Source organism: Orbilia oligospora, assembly GCF_000225545.1.
Source record: "Orbilia oligospora ATCC 24927 unplaced genomic scaffold scaffold00054, whole genome shotgun sequence".
Lineage (NCBI taxonomy): Eukaryota > Fungi > Ascomycota > Orbiliomycetes > Orbiliales > Orbiliaceae > Orbilia > Orbilia oligospora.
In genome coordinates this window covers 3,271,620-3,287,459 of record NW_011645611.1, presented here as the reverse complement: position 1 = coordinate 3,287,459, position 15,840 = coordinate 3,271,620, and the positions used below count along the sequence as shown (strand labels likewise).

The following is a 15,840-nucleotide window of genomic DNA, read 5'->3' as shown; positions in this document are numbered from 1 at the left end:
CTTTCCCGTGTCGAAAATCCTCGTGGCCTACTGTATACTCAGTGCCCATCCTGCTTTTTTGGACACCTTAGGTGCCTCGGAAATTAAGACAGTGCACACAATTGAATCCTGCTAGCCTCCTTTGTTACTTGCGCAAACAGTGACCGATCGCCAAAGGCAGGCGAAAACTTCGCGTACTAAAAGCGGTTTCGCCAAGAAGTGCCATGATAACTTGCTTTCGCCAGTCCGGAATGTTGGCTGCGCACGAACGTCATGCGAGTCTATCAAGCTGAGACGCCAGGCGTTTCCTCGACCACGCACACGGCGATCACAGTACCAAGGAAAACAAAGGCCGGATAGATCATGGTGTGGCTAGTTAAGCAACAGCAGGTTTCCGTCATCGATACATCATGATGAAGGGAGGCATGAAGTTTTTATTGTCTCGATCGATGGATTCGAGGCCGGTCGGGCAGAATGAGCAAATCATTCGCTTCAAGTGACCTGCCACTTTTCGTCCCCACAGACAGGGGAAGCTGGGAGAGTTCCCCACACCCAGGTAGCCCCTGTGAACTTCGAAGTCGTCCAAACAACATCTTGGCGATTGGCTGCCATGAAGGACCAAGGACATGCGACGGATAACAGCTTCCTGTTATTTTTGGTTTATGGAACAAAATTTCGAAACGCTTCATGGCACAGACAAATGTTGCACAACATAGGTTCTCCCAACCGATGCAATGCCTCTTCAATCTTTTCTTGAATTCAATGCACCCGCCCCAAATTTCCCTGGGCCATGTCTTTGTTTTTATGTCAAACGCCAACGGAAAGATCACCTTCATTTCCATCGCCTGCAGGGACATATACTGAGGGCAGCTATATGGAGACTTGGGCAGTTCCCAAAAAACTCTCTCACACTCACAACTGCCGTTCAAGGGCTAGGAATTTTACCGCGCTAACGGGCCAAACATTCGCTCGCGTCTGACCGCCAGCTGTTCGCAACTCCACGACCAAAAGTTTGTGTTCGATGGGGAACTTCCCAAGCTCCTTATTCGTGCACGAGAGAAAGTTGGCAATTAAATCTCACCCTTCCTCCTACTGAGAAGGGTAAGGAGACAACGGTTCGACTGGTTACCGATTTTCTTTGGAATTCGGAGTCCGAAGACTAAAACCTTAACGGTTTGCGGTGGAAATTACAAGAAATCAGTTCATGGTGGGACTGGAAGAATCCTTCCGTCAGACTTCGCAAGTTGTCGACCGTAGATAGGGAGAGGATCAGGTGCCTGACTAGCCACTTTGATTGGTCCAGGCCCCCGATTAAGGTCTAGCAATCTCCGGACTTTAGTCCAATTCAGCCAATTATCCACTTCGTCCAGCATCACCGATTTCTTCGATGCGAACACAAAAACAAAAAATAAAAAAATATAAAATCCGCATTCGTTGTGAGACCTAAAATTCCTAGTCGATTAGTCCAGCGAAGAGCAGCCAACGCTTCTAGTGTGTCGAGAACCTGCATCTTGCAGGTCTGACCAATTAATTCACGCATGGTGCTGTCATAAACCTGCTTGAGGAGGTGTAAGTCTGGCTAAAGTTCTTAGTTGAGAACAATCCCAGCCCGCAAATTTATGGTCCGTATGTGCATGCATGGATCCAGTAGCAGAGACAATACTGGCTGATTGGACACTAAGCCAAGCAGGGGGTTGGCCGTGGCGTATCGCAGTGACAGCGCAATCTTGGAAGTCCTCCCACACCTGAAGAAAAAGGAAATCCCAGCGAAGAGCAGAGAATTTTGTGGGATAGTATAACCACGATGCGAATGCACATGTAATATATAAACCAGCCAGGTTCCGCCCTCCACATTTTCGCTTCTCATCTCTCACTCTCATCCTCCACAGGTAGTACTTCAAGGACATTCGTTTCGATCAATCGATCTTACATTCGTTACTAGTCGTTTCAAAGGATTCAACTAAGCCACACAAGCTCCACGCTTTTTATATAACCAACAAACTCAATCGATCAAAATGAAGACCTCTGGTATCCTCGCTGTTGCTGCCGGCGCTGCTCTTGCTGTTGCCCAGCTTGATCAGATCCCAACTTGCGCTCTCACCTGCGCTATCACCTCCCTCTCCGGTACCGGGTGCGCCCAGACTGATATCGCCTGCATTTGCAAGGCCTCGTCTTTCTTGACTGGCATCCTCTCCTGCATTGAGGGCACCTGTAACCCAGAGGAAATCCAAAAGACTCTCGGTGCCGCTCAGGTTCTCTGCGCCAGCGCTGGTGTCACTATTACCCCTCCCGGTTCCGAGCCAACCACTGCTGCTCCAGAGCCAACCACTGCCGCTCCAGAGCCAGAACCAACTACCACCGAGGAGTTGACCACTGCTCCAGGTCTCAGCACCACTTCTGCCGCAGAGCCAGAGCCAACTTCTACTGAGGAACCATCATATGAGCCTTCTACTGAGGTTCCCGCCCCAACCTATGGTGCCTCCACCACCAGCGATGTCGTTACCTTGACCACCACAACCACCATCTGCCCAAGCAGCACACATGAGGTTCCAACTTACGTCCCACCACCAGCACAGAACACCACTGTTGCTGTCCCGCCACCAGCCTACACTGGTGCCGCCGGTAACATTGCTGCTAACGCCGGTACCGTCCTTATCGGTGCCGCTTTGGCCATGTTCTTCGCTTAAATAATTTAAAATCTCTAAAGCAAAGAACAAATTCTGAATTTCCTTCGCATTATGGGTGGTGTAAGATATATTGATTGTTCCGGCGATGTTTTAATTTCTTGGACCATTTGGGATTTTTTTTTTCTGTTTCCATTGATGTTTATACATACTTTGCGTGTAGTAGAGTAGCTGCTACGAGAATACATGAGTAATCCTAATGACCAAAAGTTTCTTGCCTTTGGTTTCTTCAAACCACAAGTCTTCACACTCTATCTGTGATATCTATACCTTTGAAATCTCAATCCGTACATTTAAACTAAATATCATGAATGTTCGTTTTATCGATACTCTTCCCGTATCCGTCAATGAGATTTCTCCACATTCTCTTCCCCGTGTCGCCCATTTCTTCCGCGAAATTATTGTCTTGAAGATATTCAACACCATGTTGCAACACCATTCTCGCTCTCCCAACCTGTCCTTCCTTCCCCAGGCTTCCATGGAGTGTCACTCGTTTTTTAGTATCATACTCCGCACGGTGCAGGATATCATTCTCATAAAACACTGCTTGATTAGGCTTTAAAACTACCCTTATCTCATCCTTCAATGGCGCTTTCTCATTCTTCTTAAGCGTTGTGACCTCTTCGTCCGTTTTCGGTCGCTTGTGCGAACCTGGGACGACAATCAGACAGGCATCGTCATATAATGCCAGATTATACTGTGTACCGGTACGAGGCCGGGTCAACAACTTTGCCTCTTCCTCTGGAAGGGTTGCAGCAGGAATAGTATCCCTGTGGTACGGTAGGGAGAACGGAGTCGTGTGTGGGTTAATTAGAAGATTGAAGAGCTCCAATTGAAGATTTTCGGCCGAGGGTAAGGAGAGGATGGCACAGGCTGTAGAAAGGAGTTTTGGGTCGGTATATATCTGTTTGAAAATAGGAAGTTTGAGATCCTAGTATAATAATGAACAGGGGGAAGTGTTAACAGATTTGAAGTGGTTGTAACGTTATAACGTTATACACATATATATAACGCCGTCGACTGAAATCGTATGATCATGGTCTTTGGTAATACGTATACGTACGGGATGCATGAGATGTTGGATGCCCCAGATATCAGGACCCGATGGCGGCCATGGAGGAAACGCTTTGCCGACAATTCGCCTTTTGACATAGAAATTGAACAGTTGTTAGCATGCTCGACTGAGTACTTTAGCATAATGATATTTCCGGTATCCATCCCCGCCCCAGCGCTCTATAATGCATAGTGCCCACATGGCCCACATGGCATGAACATGTGCATTATGCATAGCTAGCTAGTTGACTGCGTTGCTTCGACTCCACTTGTGTTGGAATTTTATAATGTCGTCAAGATACCGCATGTCGACTCGGCTCGAGCCCCGCATAATATACATCTCGGATTCGGTCCGGTCCATGAGAAGTACAGGTGTATGACTGTTGACTACTGCTAAATTAAGCTTACCGATGCGGCCATTCTTCCTTTCTACCTTTCTCTACTGCTATCTCGCAGGCCTCTTTGGCAGCCTCTAACATGTCCAGAGAAAGGACATCATCGACAATGACAAACCCATCCCGTTCGAAGGCCGCGAGGTCGATTCCGGTCGATACCCCATGTGGTTTCCTGCTAGAATCCATTCTTTAGCCGCGATTGAATAAAGAGAGCCTAAGTATGGTATTATAGAGTAGTTTTTCTAAAGAATTCGTGAATGTCGCCTCGACGGAGGAGTATTGCTGTATCTAATACGGTCCGTTTAACTTTAACTTAGATATATCGATTGCATTGAGTCGTTCACGAAGCGGCTCTTAAATTAAGCTATTAAGCTTTTGGCTGAAAATTCTTGACTAAGGCCCACATAGAATGATACGGTAACACTAGAACAAATGATACCCAAACATAGAATGTACTCCCGAAACATAAATTTCGAGTTTCCCATTTTCAACTTCTGACTAGGTTGGGCCCGTTGACCTTTCAAACATCTTAACAAGGTTCGGTCGAAAGCTTGGACTAGTACGGCACAGGTATGCACAACGCACAAGCCCGGTTCGATATCACATGATTGTAGCTAGCTATACGTTTCGTGAATAAGTCGTATTGGCTTTTTGGCGGGTTTTTAATCCGTCAGGAGCGACGCGAGTTTGACAAGGGTAAATATAGTAATAACCGCGTGAAGGCGTATACATTGTTGATTTCATAGACGGCTGGTTGTCTCCTCTGCTTCGCGAATTCAAGAGCGCCTGGATTCGAGGCTATTGTCCCATGGATCCCACAATTGAATATCAAGTACTTCTCCGCTTCGATTCCACATATGCACGTATCCTTCAAATTTCCGACCGAAGTACACGGTTTTTGTATTTTGAGAGCATCCAACTACGTGGATTTTTTGGAAATTCAAACACCTTTTTAAGGCGTTTGGTCTAATTCTTTGGGGTCAATATAAAGTCTAATGATTAACTTATTTTGTTCAATGACAGGATGGATTGCACTAGACTAGAGTCTCGCCTGTCACTTTATAAACTTACAACAGGTATAGTTTCTGAAACCCTAGAGTTGCGAGAAAATCGCAGGCATTTATGTTTGATATCGAGAACAACCTATAGAACCATTATAGAAAGGAATATTTTGAAAACTCCTGCACAAAACCTAACTGAACTGGTCTCGTAACAACTGAACCCTTAGTGCGACAATGGGGCGCATGTGCGATTTGACGGTTAGGTAGACTTGGGAGTCAAGGCCTCTGTGAGGCTTATGATGGCTTGGGCTTGGGGACTATCTGTGCCAAAGCAGCTCTGCAGGACTTAAATTGCTGGGATGCCCATCCCTCAAAGAGTCGAAAGCTTGTTGGTCAAATAGGCGATGGTATACTACTCTACCTAACTCTAGATCTAGTACAAAAATTCTATATTATTCAATACATAAATCCTCCTCCCCCCTGCTAGATCTTGCAGTTCTCATCGGTTAACTGTCTTTGATATATACATATATATCAGATTGCTACATCACTTCTATATATTACTACCGGATCTTGTCGCCAACGTCTTTCCCATCAATACTCAGAATACCTTTCAGCTTGACCGCGGGGAAGCCTAAGGTCATACAATCAATATGCAAGCCCCCACACAAACCCCACCAGATATCATGTGTGCATTCCGCGCAGGTCAAGTAATGGGAGGCATCGTCGCTGGTCTCCTCGGCCTGGTCTTGGTGGTTGGATTGGCTCTTTCCCTAAACAGGAAATTTGGACGAAAGAAGGCTGCCAATGACCCCGAGACAGGTGAGGATGGGGGTGAATCCGCACGTATCTCACTTAGCACCTGTACCTACATCGTGGATGATAGGGAGGACGCAGATACACTCTATAGTCCGACCGAGACTTCGCCGGCATTGCGCCCCTTGCGCGAAAAGCTTAGTAAAGCGGAGCTTGAGCTTACCGAGAAAGAGGCGGAACTTGCTGTGGAGCGAAGTAATCTTCCACCACCTTTCCCCACCTATAAAGAAATGTCGGTGTAGATCATTGTTTGTGTTAGTCTTAAACTGGTCCGGTAGGGCTTGTGTGAGGGGATTAGGTCGCGGCAGGCCATTGCTTCTCGTCTTCTAGGGAGTACATGTATCATCGAAATTTTTTTATTTTTTCATTCTTTCTTTCTCTTGTAATATATCTAATAGTCACACGGTGTATAATTCTCATTCGGACTGGGCGGTCGGCTTGTTTAGGAAATTCGTGCTGCGCGATAACATCCCTCTCTGTTTCTTGATTCAAGGCTTTTGTACTTACTTTTCTTTCCGATTGCCATGTATGCTCAAAGTGATTGTTATCCTACCAAAGTTCCATTTTTAAGATTTATCAAAATACGGAGACTCGCAGGGTTCTGGAGATCCTATTTGCGAGCTTCTGCCATGGCTGCATTTTCTAGGCGCCCGGTAGCGTGTTGTTTGTTGGAATTTTAAAGTTGTATCCTAAAAGTTTGTCTCAAACCAGACTTCGAAAAAAAAGGTGTTAAAAGTTGTATCGGGCGAGACAGGCAGCCTCGTAACCAAACTCTGGTCGAGAGAGCCAGGACTCGGCTAAGGTAGTTCTTCCCCACCCTTGCGATGCTTCTAAAGGAACTACTCCTGGGGCGCTTCAACTGCATTCGAAACATATTTAATTAATTATAAGGTTGGAGTTGGATATAAACCCAAATCGTTTTGTCAACCGGAAGCATCGTATGTCATCTATGGCAGTTTTCCTGGGCCAAGATGGTTAATCAATAGGATTTCTATTCCTGTCAGCGAGTAAGCGCCAATGTCGACTCCACCCTTGACCTTATTTTAGTCTGTCAAACCCTCCATTCGATGGGCAGGGCACGAAAACGGGACCGGGGTATTGTTCGGTTATGTATGCTGAGCCCTCCAAAACCCCTCTTACTCAACATGAGCAGCGAAGTCAACTTATTCCACCATGCACATGCATGCTGTACCATCTGTGCCTCGAGTTTTCTCACCTAAGCCCTGCAGTTGGGCGCTGTTTCAGTGGATGCACTGTTTGGCAAATTTCTTGGTGTCCTCCAATCTTGATCATGACCAAGTTCCTTAGTGTATCTGTGCCACCGAAATGACAGTTTTTGACCATGTCGAAAGGCGCAAACGGTACGAAGAGATACAAGAGACAATGCATATCCTGCACTGAGCCGCACAAAAACTTCCATTTGAGCCGTTTCAAGAACTAGAGTAACACTAAGCATTTGTCCAAGCCTTCAAGTGGTGTCCACTCTCCAAAACTTATAACATCGACCATGTCTCTCTCCGTTGCAGTCACAACGATTGTTGAATCTGGATTCACAGCCCATCAGAAAAGGTCTTTACCACTCTTTACCCGGATCCTATTCTCATTGCCACGACAAGTTGCTGTTGGAAGCAATTCATGGTCCTAATTCTCAGGAATACGCATTAAATTTATTGATCCGTCGTGCAACTTTTAATACTTTTACTCCGCCTCTATATCGTCTGCGAAGCGGATCCTTACATTCGAAATTCGGACAAATCAAAACAGAACTACTGCGCAGCCATTGTCTAGGCAATACACGAGACATATATCCAATGGAGAATATTGGTAAAATTCTCGGCCCGGCCTTTGGCGTCATTTTCCTCATATTTATCATGGTAGCGATTATATACCTCTGGCGCCAAGGGTATCAATCGGAAAGGGAAATGGAGAAAGAAAGAGCGAACTTGGAACAAGGGAACACGAGTACTCAAGGACCAGAAGAAAATGCCACTTTCAAAGCAGTTCCATTTGATAGCCTCTCCCAGAACAGTTCACCACCACCATACACTAGACACGAGCCGCCGAGAATACCGGAGCCAGCTGTTGTTCGAGTAACCTCATAAAGAGAAAGGATTCACAGCCTCTCAAATCCCCGAGGCCATATTGAAATTAGCTATTAAAGACATGTCGACTCGAATACTCTTGCAGTTCTATATCTTAGGACAACCTATCATCAATAACTCCCATCTCATTTATTACCATTCTCGGCCTTGCCGGTAGTCCTAATTCAACTACACGGCGGGTCGCTCATAAATCCCTACCAATTAATTCGAAATCCTCATCCTTATCTTTGTTACTGGAGCTTGGGCTCGATGTTTGGCGAGCGACCCGACATAATCAACATTTTGTTCAACAGTTATTAGCACAGCAGTCATACTTTTTTTTCACACGGTATCGGCGTTTGGAGGCACTCAATTTTACCACATTGCATCTTTACCTACGACTTTAATTCGAGTCAATCTGCTCGAGAACGTGTACTACCGCCCGAAAATGGTATCTGGGTTAAGTGGCCCGGAATTCTTTGGACATCGGGCTGAAATGCGCTAGAGGAGCCGATATGTGGCGCTTAGATCGTGTACAGGCGACGTCACGTCGACTTAAACCTTTTCCTTTATGTATAATAATACAGTATTAGCAAGCTTTCGAGATCCACTTATTTAAATTCAAGTTGGGTGTACATAGTATATATATTGCCCAAAGTTAACAATTAAACCGGGATCTCGACAAAGTATGTCAGGACCGCCATTAGTCTCGGCACCAAGACTCGGCCGCTGCACATATGCTGCACGCTGCAGCTGTGATGACTGTGTGATAGATACGGGTCCAAGTTACGCAATCACAAATCAAAAAAAAATCCCCCAAAAAATGAAATAAGAGTGTTTCTGGCTCCTCCGGCGCCAATCTTTTAATTTCCTTTCCACTTATACCCTGAGCCCCAAATCATATTAGTTTGATCTGCATTGTAAAATATATTGATCATTGGACCGTCGGCTGACCGGCCTTCGTAAGGCTGTGGAAAATGCAACATCACAACGCAGATAGAAATCTCACGTGGTTTTGATAGGCGCCCCGAGCGGATCCCGCGTTTTTACGTATGGGGAAACGAATCGGCTTAATGGATAAAAATACCAGGATAAACTCGGTAAATTTTTGGGTTCGGCACGTCTGATGGATCGTATCTGCAGCTATATTTGCTTTGAACGGTTCAAGCTCCCGGTTCGAGTTCGGAATATGTCTATAAATGCTGCCCACGAGGCGCAAGTTCGTACATTTGATGCACACTGCTATAACCTATCATGTCATGATGGCCGTAGATGTACCTAAATTCGGTTCTATCTAACAACTTAAATGTCACCTGGACTTAGTATTCCTGAGGATCCTAATTTTGTAAATTCAAAGATCGACTTCCCTATAATTCTGGGGGGATATAAAAGCCCCTCCCGCCCCCCTTGCTTCTCCCTCTCTTCTTTCCTTTCTTCCTTTCCTCCCCACCACATACAGCTTCCACCTTCAGTACGCAGTAATTACTACCGACTTAACAACTTTGATCGAAACCAATTGATAACTTATGGACAATACCTACAACCTGACTATCGCATCGACCTCGGTTGAAGCCCTTTAGTCGTTGATTCGTTTCGAAATAAGAGTTATTCGGCTTTTACTTCGTCTTCTTACCTAGTGATTATTCACTGCTTTCTTCAAGTCTCCGACTTGTTACAGACTACTTCTGTCTGACCACCTCTCTAAAGCTTTATAGCTTACTTGCTCTTACTCGCTTTGAGTACCCGGTATTACCAATCAAGTGGTGATATATATTTTCCCTTTTCGAGATATATATTTTCCAGTTGCACCACTTCACGATGGCCAATTCCGTTGAAGAAGAATGCTGCACCGGCCTTTCAAACGGCCTACGCAGACAGGCCCGCTCCTTCTGGGAGGCGGCCTTCGAATTTCGCAACCACAAAGAAATCGACTTCGCCTATTCTAAGTGCGATCCACACCCATTCCCTCATCCAGAGAGTGACCGTCTTGAACATTGTTACAAGTATGGAAAGGGTTCAGGGAAGTTTTACCCAGTTCTTCTTGAGCAAAAGCTCGGAGACTTCGTTGTCAAAGCCAAACTTGGCCACGGAAACTTCGCTTCCGTCTGGCAATGTGTTCTCGATGAAGGGAAAGAAAGAGATCTCCCTTACGAGTCAGTTGCTGTTAAGGTCTGCACCAACAGCAAAAAGGACAGCAAAGACGATGTCACCGAAGCCAAAGTCCTCATGAAGCTTGGAAAGCGATCTGATGGAAAAGGTGACTTCGGAAAGAAGCACCTCCAGAAAGTTGACGAGTGCTTCCGCGTCCCTGGCTACTTTGGGGACCATTTCTGCATCGTCGGAGAAGCCATTGGACCATCCCTTGACTACTACCTCAACTTGGTCCAGAAACAAGGCCTTGGCCACTTCGATACTGAAGTTTCCAAGAAGGTCACCTTCCAGCTTCTCTCATCAGTCACCTGGCTTCACAAGGCAGGATATGGACATGGAGATATCCACCCACACAACATCCTCATGAAAGAGATGGGTTTCAAGGCTGGAACCAATGCCAAAAGACCAATCTGCATTCAAAACACCAAGCCCGAGGATGTTCCATATATGCCTCCCTATCTCGTCTCCTGTATTGACGACGATCTCACTGTCCGAACGCCATTAACAGTTGAGAACTGCGATGCCAGATTGGCAGACTTCGGTCAAACCTTCAAGAAGAACCACCCACGTCGACTCTACAAGATGACTACCCCCAAGGGTAATAGATCTCCTGAGTGGGTTCTCAAGCACACTCCAATCACCATTGGCATCGACATCTGGTCGATTGCCTGCATTGCCTATCGAATGACCACTGGTAAACACCTCATGTTTGTTGAGGAGCGTTACAAGGATGATGAAGGAAAATACACTCAAAAGAGAACCAGAGCTGACATCAACAACGACCATATGCCAATGATGGCTGAGCTCCTTGGAACGCCTCCTGCTTGGATGATCAGAAAGTGGAATATCTCTGGTCTCCCGAATATGGATTGGAAGTCCATTACTCCAGAAGGCACTCTCCATGAGCGCATCATGCAAGATCGGCCAGCCAACATGTCCAACGCTCAAGCTGCTCTCTTTGAGGACTTCATGAGACAGGCCTTGACTTGGGATTATCGATATCGAGCCACTGCTGCCGAACTCATTCAGCATGAATGGTTCGAATCAATTCTTTCGGAGAAAGATAGACTTCATCTTTCAAAGTTGGCTCAGTCGACCTCCCGCTGCTCCAAGACATTCACTAAAGTTATCAACGAAGTCAAGTCTTGGCCAGGAAGAATCATGAGTCTCTGTATCAAAAAGAAGGATTACGAATCACAGTCTGATACTGAAGTCAAGGCTCTTGGTCCAATCCTTGGTGCTCGAACTTGGGAAGAGATCTAAGAGTATCTCACCACAGATATTTCCTTTGTCTTTCCTTTGTCTTTCCTTGGAAAGGGAATTCACAGATCGGTATTAATTCTTTTTCTCTTTTTTCTTCCTTTTCCTTTTCTTTTATTCTTCGTTTTATTATTATTGAATAGGGAGTGGGATCCCTTTAGATTATGTTAATTCTTCTTTTTTTCCTTTGTTTTATTATATTGGCCAGGGAGTGGGATCCCTTTAGGTTATTACCATTACATTGGTTTAATGGTCTCTACATTAGATTGGTCTCTTTTCATTCTTGTTTCCTTTCAAAATTGATACCCTCTATAGACCATTATAAATTGCTTGTATGTTAACAAAAAAGTCATTGAAAAGTCATTTGAAAATACCATGCCTCAAAAGTTTGAGGGCATGGGTTTCCATCATGACCAATGTGACCTTGCTGTAATACGCGCGCCTTCTATGCATACTAACTATCCAAACTATCACTTGCAGTTGTAATTTACTGACGAACCTCTCTTCCCCGCTTTCTCCCCTTCTTACTATGCAAATTCTCGAAACTACTTGTTAATCCCTCATTTATTCTTACTAACGCTATAGCGAAATATAGGGAATTCCGACTCATACAAACACTAGTTAAACAGATACTAGGCAGGGGAGTACTTCCAACAAGTATACACTCTAGCTAACTTACGTTAACATACGATAGCCGAAAGTAGGGCGCCTAGGAGGCCCAAACCCCACCAAGGACCGACCCAACTTCTTCCTTGCAGAGCGGGGGGGCCCGCCAGCAGCAACAGAACGACATGACGCAAGCAGAAAAACTACCAAGGTGACTCATTCTTCAAGTTACAAATGATCAGCTGAGTACTCCTATGCATTCCCGTTTAAATGTTCTATTTTTGTAGTTTGGATCGAATTATGATCAAACTAATATAATTCACAGCATATCATATATACTTTATATATATATATCGACGATTTTCATCTATTTTTTTTCAAAGATCACCCGAGACCCTGCTCCGATCTACTCTTCCCGAGATCTAACCCTCATATCTAACAACCCCCCCATCTTTAGTCCTGCATGTATACTTTTAGGTAGTTACATTGGCGCGCTGATCACCATCGATCGATCGGTGGTAGATTGCGTTGTACTGTTGCACTTTTAGACTTGGCATTGATCAACAAGGTGTCTCAACAACCTCTGCGATTCGGCTAAATCAACTTTATCCGCAGTATGCACTCAAGAACTTCAAACGCAAACCCCAAAGACCGACCATCTTAAGCCTGAGATGCTGAGATTTGGAAGTCCGGTTCGCCGGAGCTTAAATTTCGGTAATTTGTTGTAAATATTTTACAAGAAAATGTTAAGAATCTCGGCTGCTAAGCTAAGCTAAGCAAACCGCTTCGAGATCTTAAGATCTTCAAAGATCGAGTTTAACCAAAGATACTAGTATACTGTGTATGCGTGCTTCTCGATGTCGAGGGCAACAGCGCTCGAAGGTTTCTGGCTGAATGAAGGTCACGGACGCATGCAATGGACCCATGTCTGCAGAATACAGCATGGACTCCACTTTTCGAAGCTTCTGTGGTCCTTCTGGCCCTTGCATGGTTCCTTGTCCTAGCTCTTACCTCCACTTTCCTAGCTAACGGAAAAATGGGATTGCAAACCGAATACCATATGGTATCATTATTCAGACTGAAAGAAGCTCGATTGGACCCAACTCCGGATCCCCATGCTAAAACCATTTCTTCCGCTGAATCCGAATACGAGGCTGTAAGTGGGCCTCATATTTGCTTCCGTGGAATAATTGTAATAGATACTTAATATAAGCTCTCCCCCGCATCCAAAATCCAGTTGCATTGTTCCTTACCTTTTACAACAACGTCAGTATTCGCAAGTCGAACCATGGTTTCAGTTAGGTGGCGTGTTGAGGCATAATTATTTTCTTAGGCTTATGAATGCAATGAAAATAAATCTTGAAATATAAATTTCAATAAGAAGCAGCTAGGCGACTAAAAAGAACGGGAAACATGGACCTCAACGTTATTATCGCTCTTATGTTCCTTTGTGCTGGTCTGGCGATACTATTTGTTACCGCTCGTGCTTATTTCTCCCACCAAGCTTCTAAACATGATGTTGCGCTTTCCACTTTCCATAGTCGTCGAAGAGACCGAAACTCCCCGGAGTCAAAAATCGTATCACCACGCCCCTATGCTGGATTTGGATGGAGGTGGGAAAAGAAATTTCTGAAGAAACAGGACCAAGTCAAACAGATGCTTGAGAGAAAGTTGAAGCTATTACACATCATGGCGACCGTGAAATATCAAGATAAAGAAACGAACGAGATTCTGGATAGCTGGAGGGATATATCGACATATACAGCGGATAATCCGATAGTATGCTTCCTCCGGCTGGGTAAAATTTTCAAAAACCTACATAACTTACACATATATAATTGAATAGTGCACCTCAAAACTACCCTCTCAACCACCAGTTATACAACGACGCCTCTTGTGAGTATCTTATGGATTCATCTGAATATGAGGTTTTAAATCTGACAAAATTTCAAGCATGTTTGACACTATTCGATACCTTCGGCAAGCTAAAAGCAGAGTTGTGGGCAAGGGAATGCAAGAATGGTACACTGAATTCGAGAGTGTATTCTTATTGGGGGTTCTACGTGTCGACTCGTGGAAAGTTTTTCTTGATAATTGTAAAAGATTGACGCTAGGTAAGTCTTAAAGTGGTTCTTAAATTAAACAAGGAAGCCATACGATAGGTCTGGAAGTGCCTGCTAACATATGGGTTCCTAGCAACTCCCTGGTTTAAAGTCTGGAACTATCGAGCGCGGGAACACCTTGATTTTTTATTCATGCCGCTTATTACACCGGACAAGGGCAAACTTGGGAGTATGTAACCCTTTCCTAGTACCCCGCTACATCATCTTCATCAAGAATAAAACTAACGCATTCTGTCGTAGTGATGGGCCGTTTCGTGATCTCATTCGCAGATGTCACACTCCTCGAAACTCCCCAAACGCCCGATCCATCGCGCTGGGCCAAATGGTGGCCCTTTAGTAGTCCTTGGAGACGCTCTTTGGACTGGGTGGACCTCGCTATTGACCATAAAAAATATTGCGAGTCAGCCCCGCCGAGCGTTCCGAGCGAAGAACTCCTACTCGAAAACTCGTCTATTGCAGTTACACGAGTACTCAGCCATAAAAAATTAATTGTGATGGACATCTGTAAACCATCCGATGGAAGCGACATGGCATTTGATATAACATCATCCGATCTGAATGCTCATTTGTCGCTACTACCCTTACTTCATGCGCCAAAAAATGCACCGATTCCAATGGAGTTGGTGCTCATATTATTCAAGAAGTCTGTGCAATCATGGAGTCAAGTTCGTGACGCTTTTGTAGAGCACGTCGTATCACTGGTGAGTCTTCCAACCCTCCCCTCAAATTCCCATTTGTATGTTTCGATTATCAGCTAATGACTTTCAAATCTTGCTTCATCAGAAATCATATATTTACGACAACCGTGCTCAGAAGGCTATGATAAACACTATTATGTCCTCCTTAAAACTTACCCATAGCCTTGGTACAGTCTCAGAGCACAACATAATCATCCTTCAGAAATTCTTAAGTACTAGCACGAAGACCATTGATGGAAATATCTCTGCCTTTTGGAGCTGGGATACTAACCCTCCAACGTTAAGGGAGGCATATCCCGACATTGCTGACGATTTAACAAAGGTGATGGAGTTTTTTGAGACGGCGAATATCGAAGCAAAAGACTGGGATAAAGAATTGAGAGATATGATGCAAATGGTATTTAGTTTGGTATCAATTGATGAGGCATATCGATCCAGAGAGCAAGCTCAAAGTTTGAAACGGTTGAGTTGGATTACGGTGAGTCCTTCTACACATTCAGTTTCGTGAATCGCCAATTGTAAGTTGAACGACACTGATTCATTTTATGCAGTTTATCTTTCTTCCACTACTATTTGCAGCGTCGTTGTTTGGTATGAACGTCGATATTTTGGAAAATAACCCGTCTTGGACATGGTATCTCGTCGTTTGCGTTCCATCCCTTCTCATAGTATGGGTTGTTTGGCTCGCATATCGGTTTAGCGATCGAAAAAGAGAGATATCAGAGGAAATACCGTTTAAGTCTGCTTAAATATTTATCACCAGCTAGGGCTTGAGGCCTTCTAGGTCTGGGTACGAGACAAGCTTGAGGCTTGTTGGTTGCTGATTTGATTTTGATACATGTAAAAATCTATTGTTTAAGATACCCTTACGGCGGGCGTTTATGTATTTCAATTTTATGAGAAAACGAATATTCGGATACAAGAAACTGAATTGGAATGAAATGAATATCTACAAGCAATTGATGTTCCTTAAACCTTTTATCTATTTTATCA

At 44.6% G+C, this 15,840-nt stretch overlaps 6 protein-coding genes across 6 annotated transcripts; 5 read left to right on the top strand and 1 right to left on the bottom strand.

The window, feature by feature from the left end:
* Positions 1–1,994: 1,994 nt before the first annotated feature.
* AOL_s00054g988 (uncharacterized protein) lies at positions 1,995–2,666 on the top strand (the record flags this gene model as incomplete). The annotated part of the gene is made up of 1 exon (XM_011122304.1): positions 1,995–2,666. The coding sequence occupies one exon, from the start codon at positions 1,995–1,997 to the stop codon at positions 2,664–2,666; it is 672 nt and encodes a 223-aa protein (XP_011120606.1).
* A 295-nt stretch (positions 2,667–2,961) lies between these two features.
* Positions 2,962–4,297, bottom strand: AOL_s00054g987 (uncharacterized protein; the record flags this gene model as incomplete). The annotated part of the gene is made up of 3 exons (XM_011122303.1): positions 2,962–3,594; positions 3,727–3,805; positions 4,125–4,297. 3 exons carry the CDS (start codon positions 4,295–4,297, stop codon positions 2,962–2,964), a joined length of 885 nt encoding a protein of 294 aa, XP_011120605.1.
* Positions 4,298–5,765: 1,468 nt separating this feature from the next.
* AOL_s00054g986 (uncharacterized protein) lies at positions 5,766–6,170 on the top strand (the record flags this gene model as incomplete). The annotated part of the gene is made up of 1 exon (XM_011122302.1): positions 5,766–6,170. The coding sequence occupies one exon, from the start codon at positions 5,766–5,768 to the stop codon at positions 6,168–6,170; it is 405 nt and encodes a 134-aa protein (XP_011120604.1).
* A 3,657-nt stretch (positions 6,171–9,827) lies between these two features.
* Positions 9,828–11,423, top strand: AOL_s00054g985 (uncharacterized protein; the record flags this gene model as incomplete). Its single annotated transcript, XM_011122301.1, has 1 exon — positions 9,828–11,423. The coding sequence occupies one exon, from the start codon at positions 9,828–9,830 to the stop codon at positions 11,421–11,423; it is 1,596 nt and encodes a 531-aa protein (XP_011120603.1).
* A 2,016-nt stretch (positions 11,424–13,439) lies between these two features.
* On the top strand, positions 13,440–13,926 carry AOL_s00054g984 (uncharacterized protein; the record flags this gene model as incomplete). Its single annotated transcript, XM_011122300.1, has 2 exons — positions 13,440–13,805; positions 13,873–13,926. 2 exons carry the CDS (start codon positions 13,440–13,442, stop codon positions 13,924–13,926), a joined length of 420 nt encoding a protein of 139 aa, XP_011120602.1.
* A 54-nt stretch (positions 13,927–13,980) lies between these two features.
* On the top strand, positions 13,981–15,355 carry AOL_s00054g983 (uncharacterized protein; the record flags this gene model as incomplete). Its single annotated transcript, XM_011122299.1, has 4 exons — positions 13,981–14,140; positions 14,223–14,318; positions 14,390–14,850; positions 14,933–15,355. The coding sequence occupies 4 exons, from the start codon at positions 13,981–13,983 to the stop codon at positions 15,353–15,355; spliced, it is 1,140 nt and encodes a 379-aa protein (XP_011120601.1).
* Between the last annotated feature and the right edge of the window lie 485 nt (positions 15,356–15,840).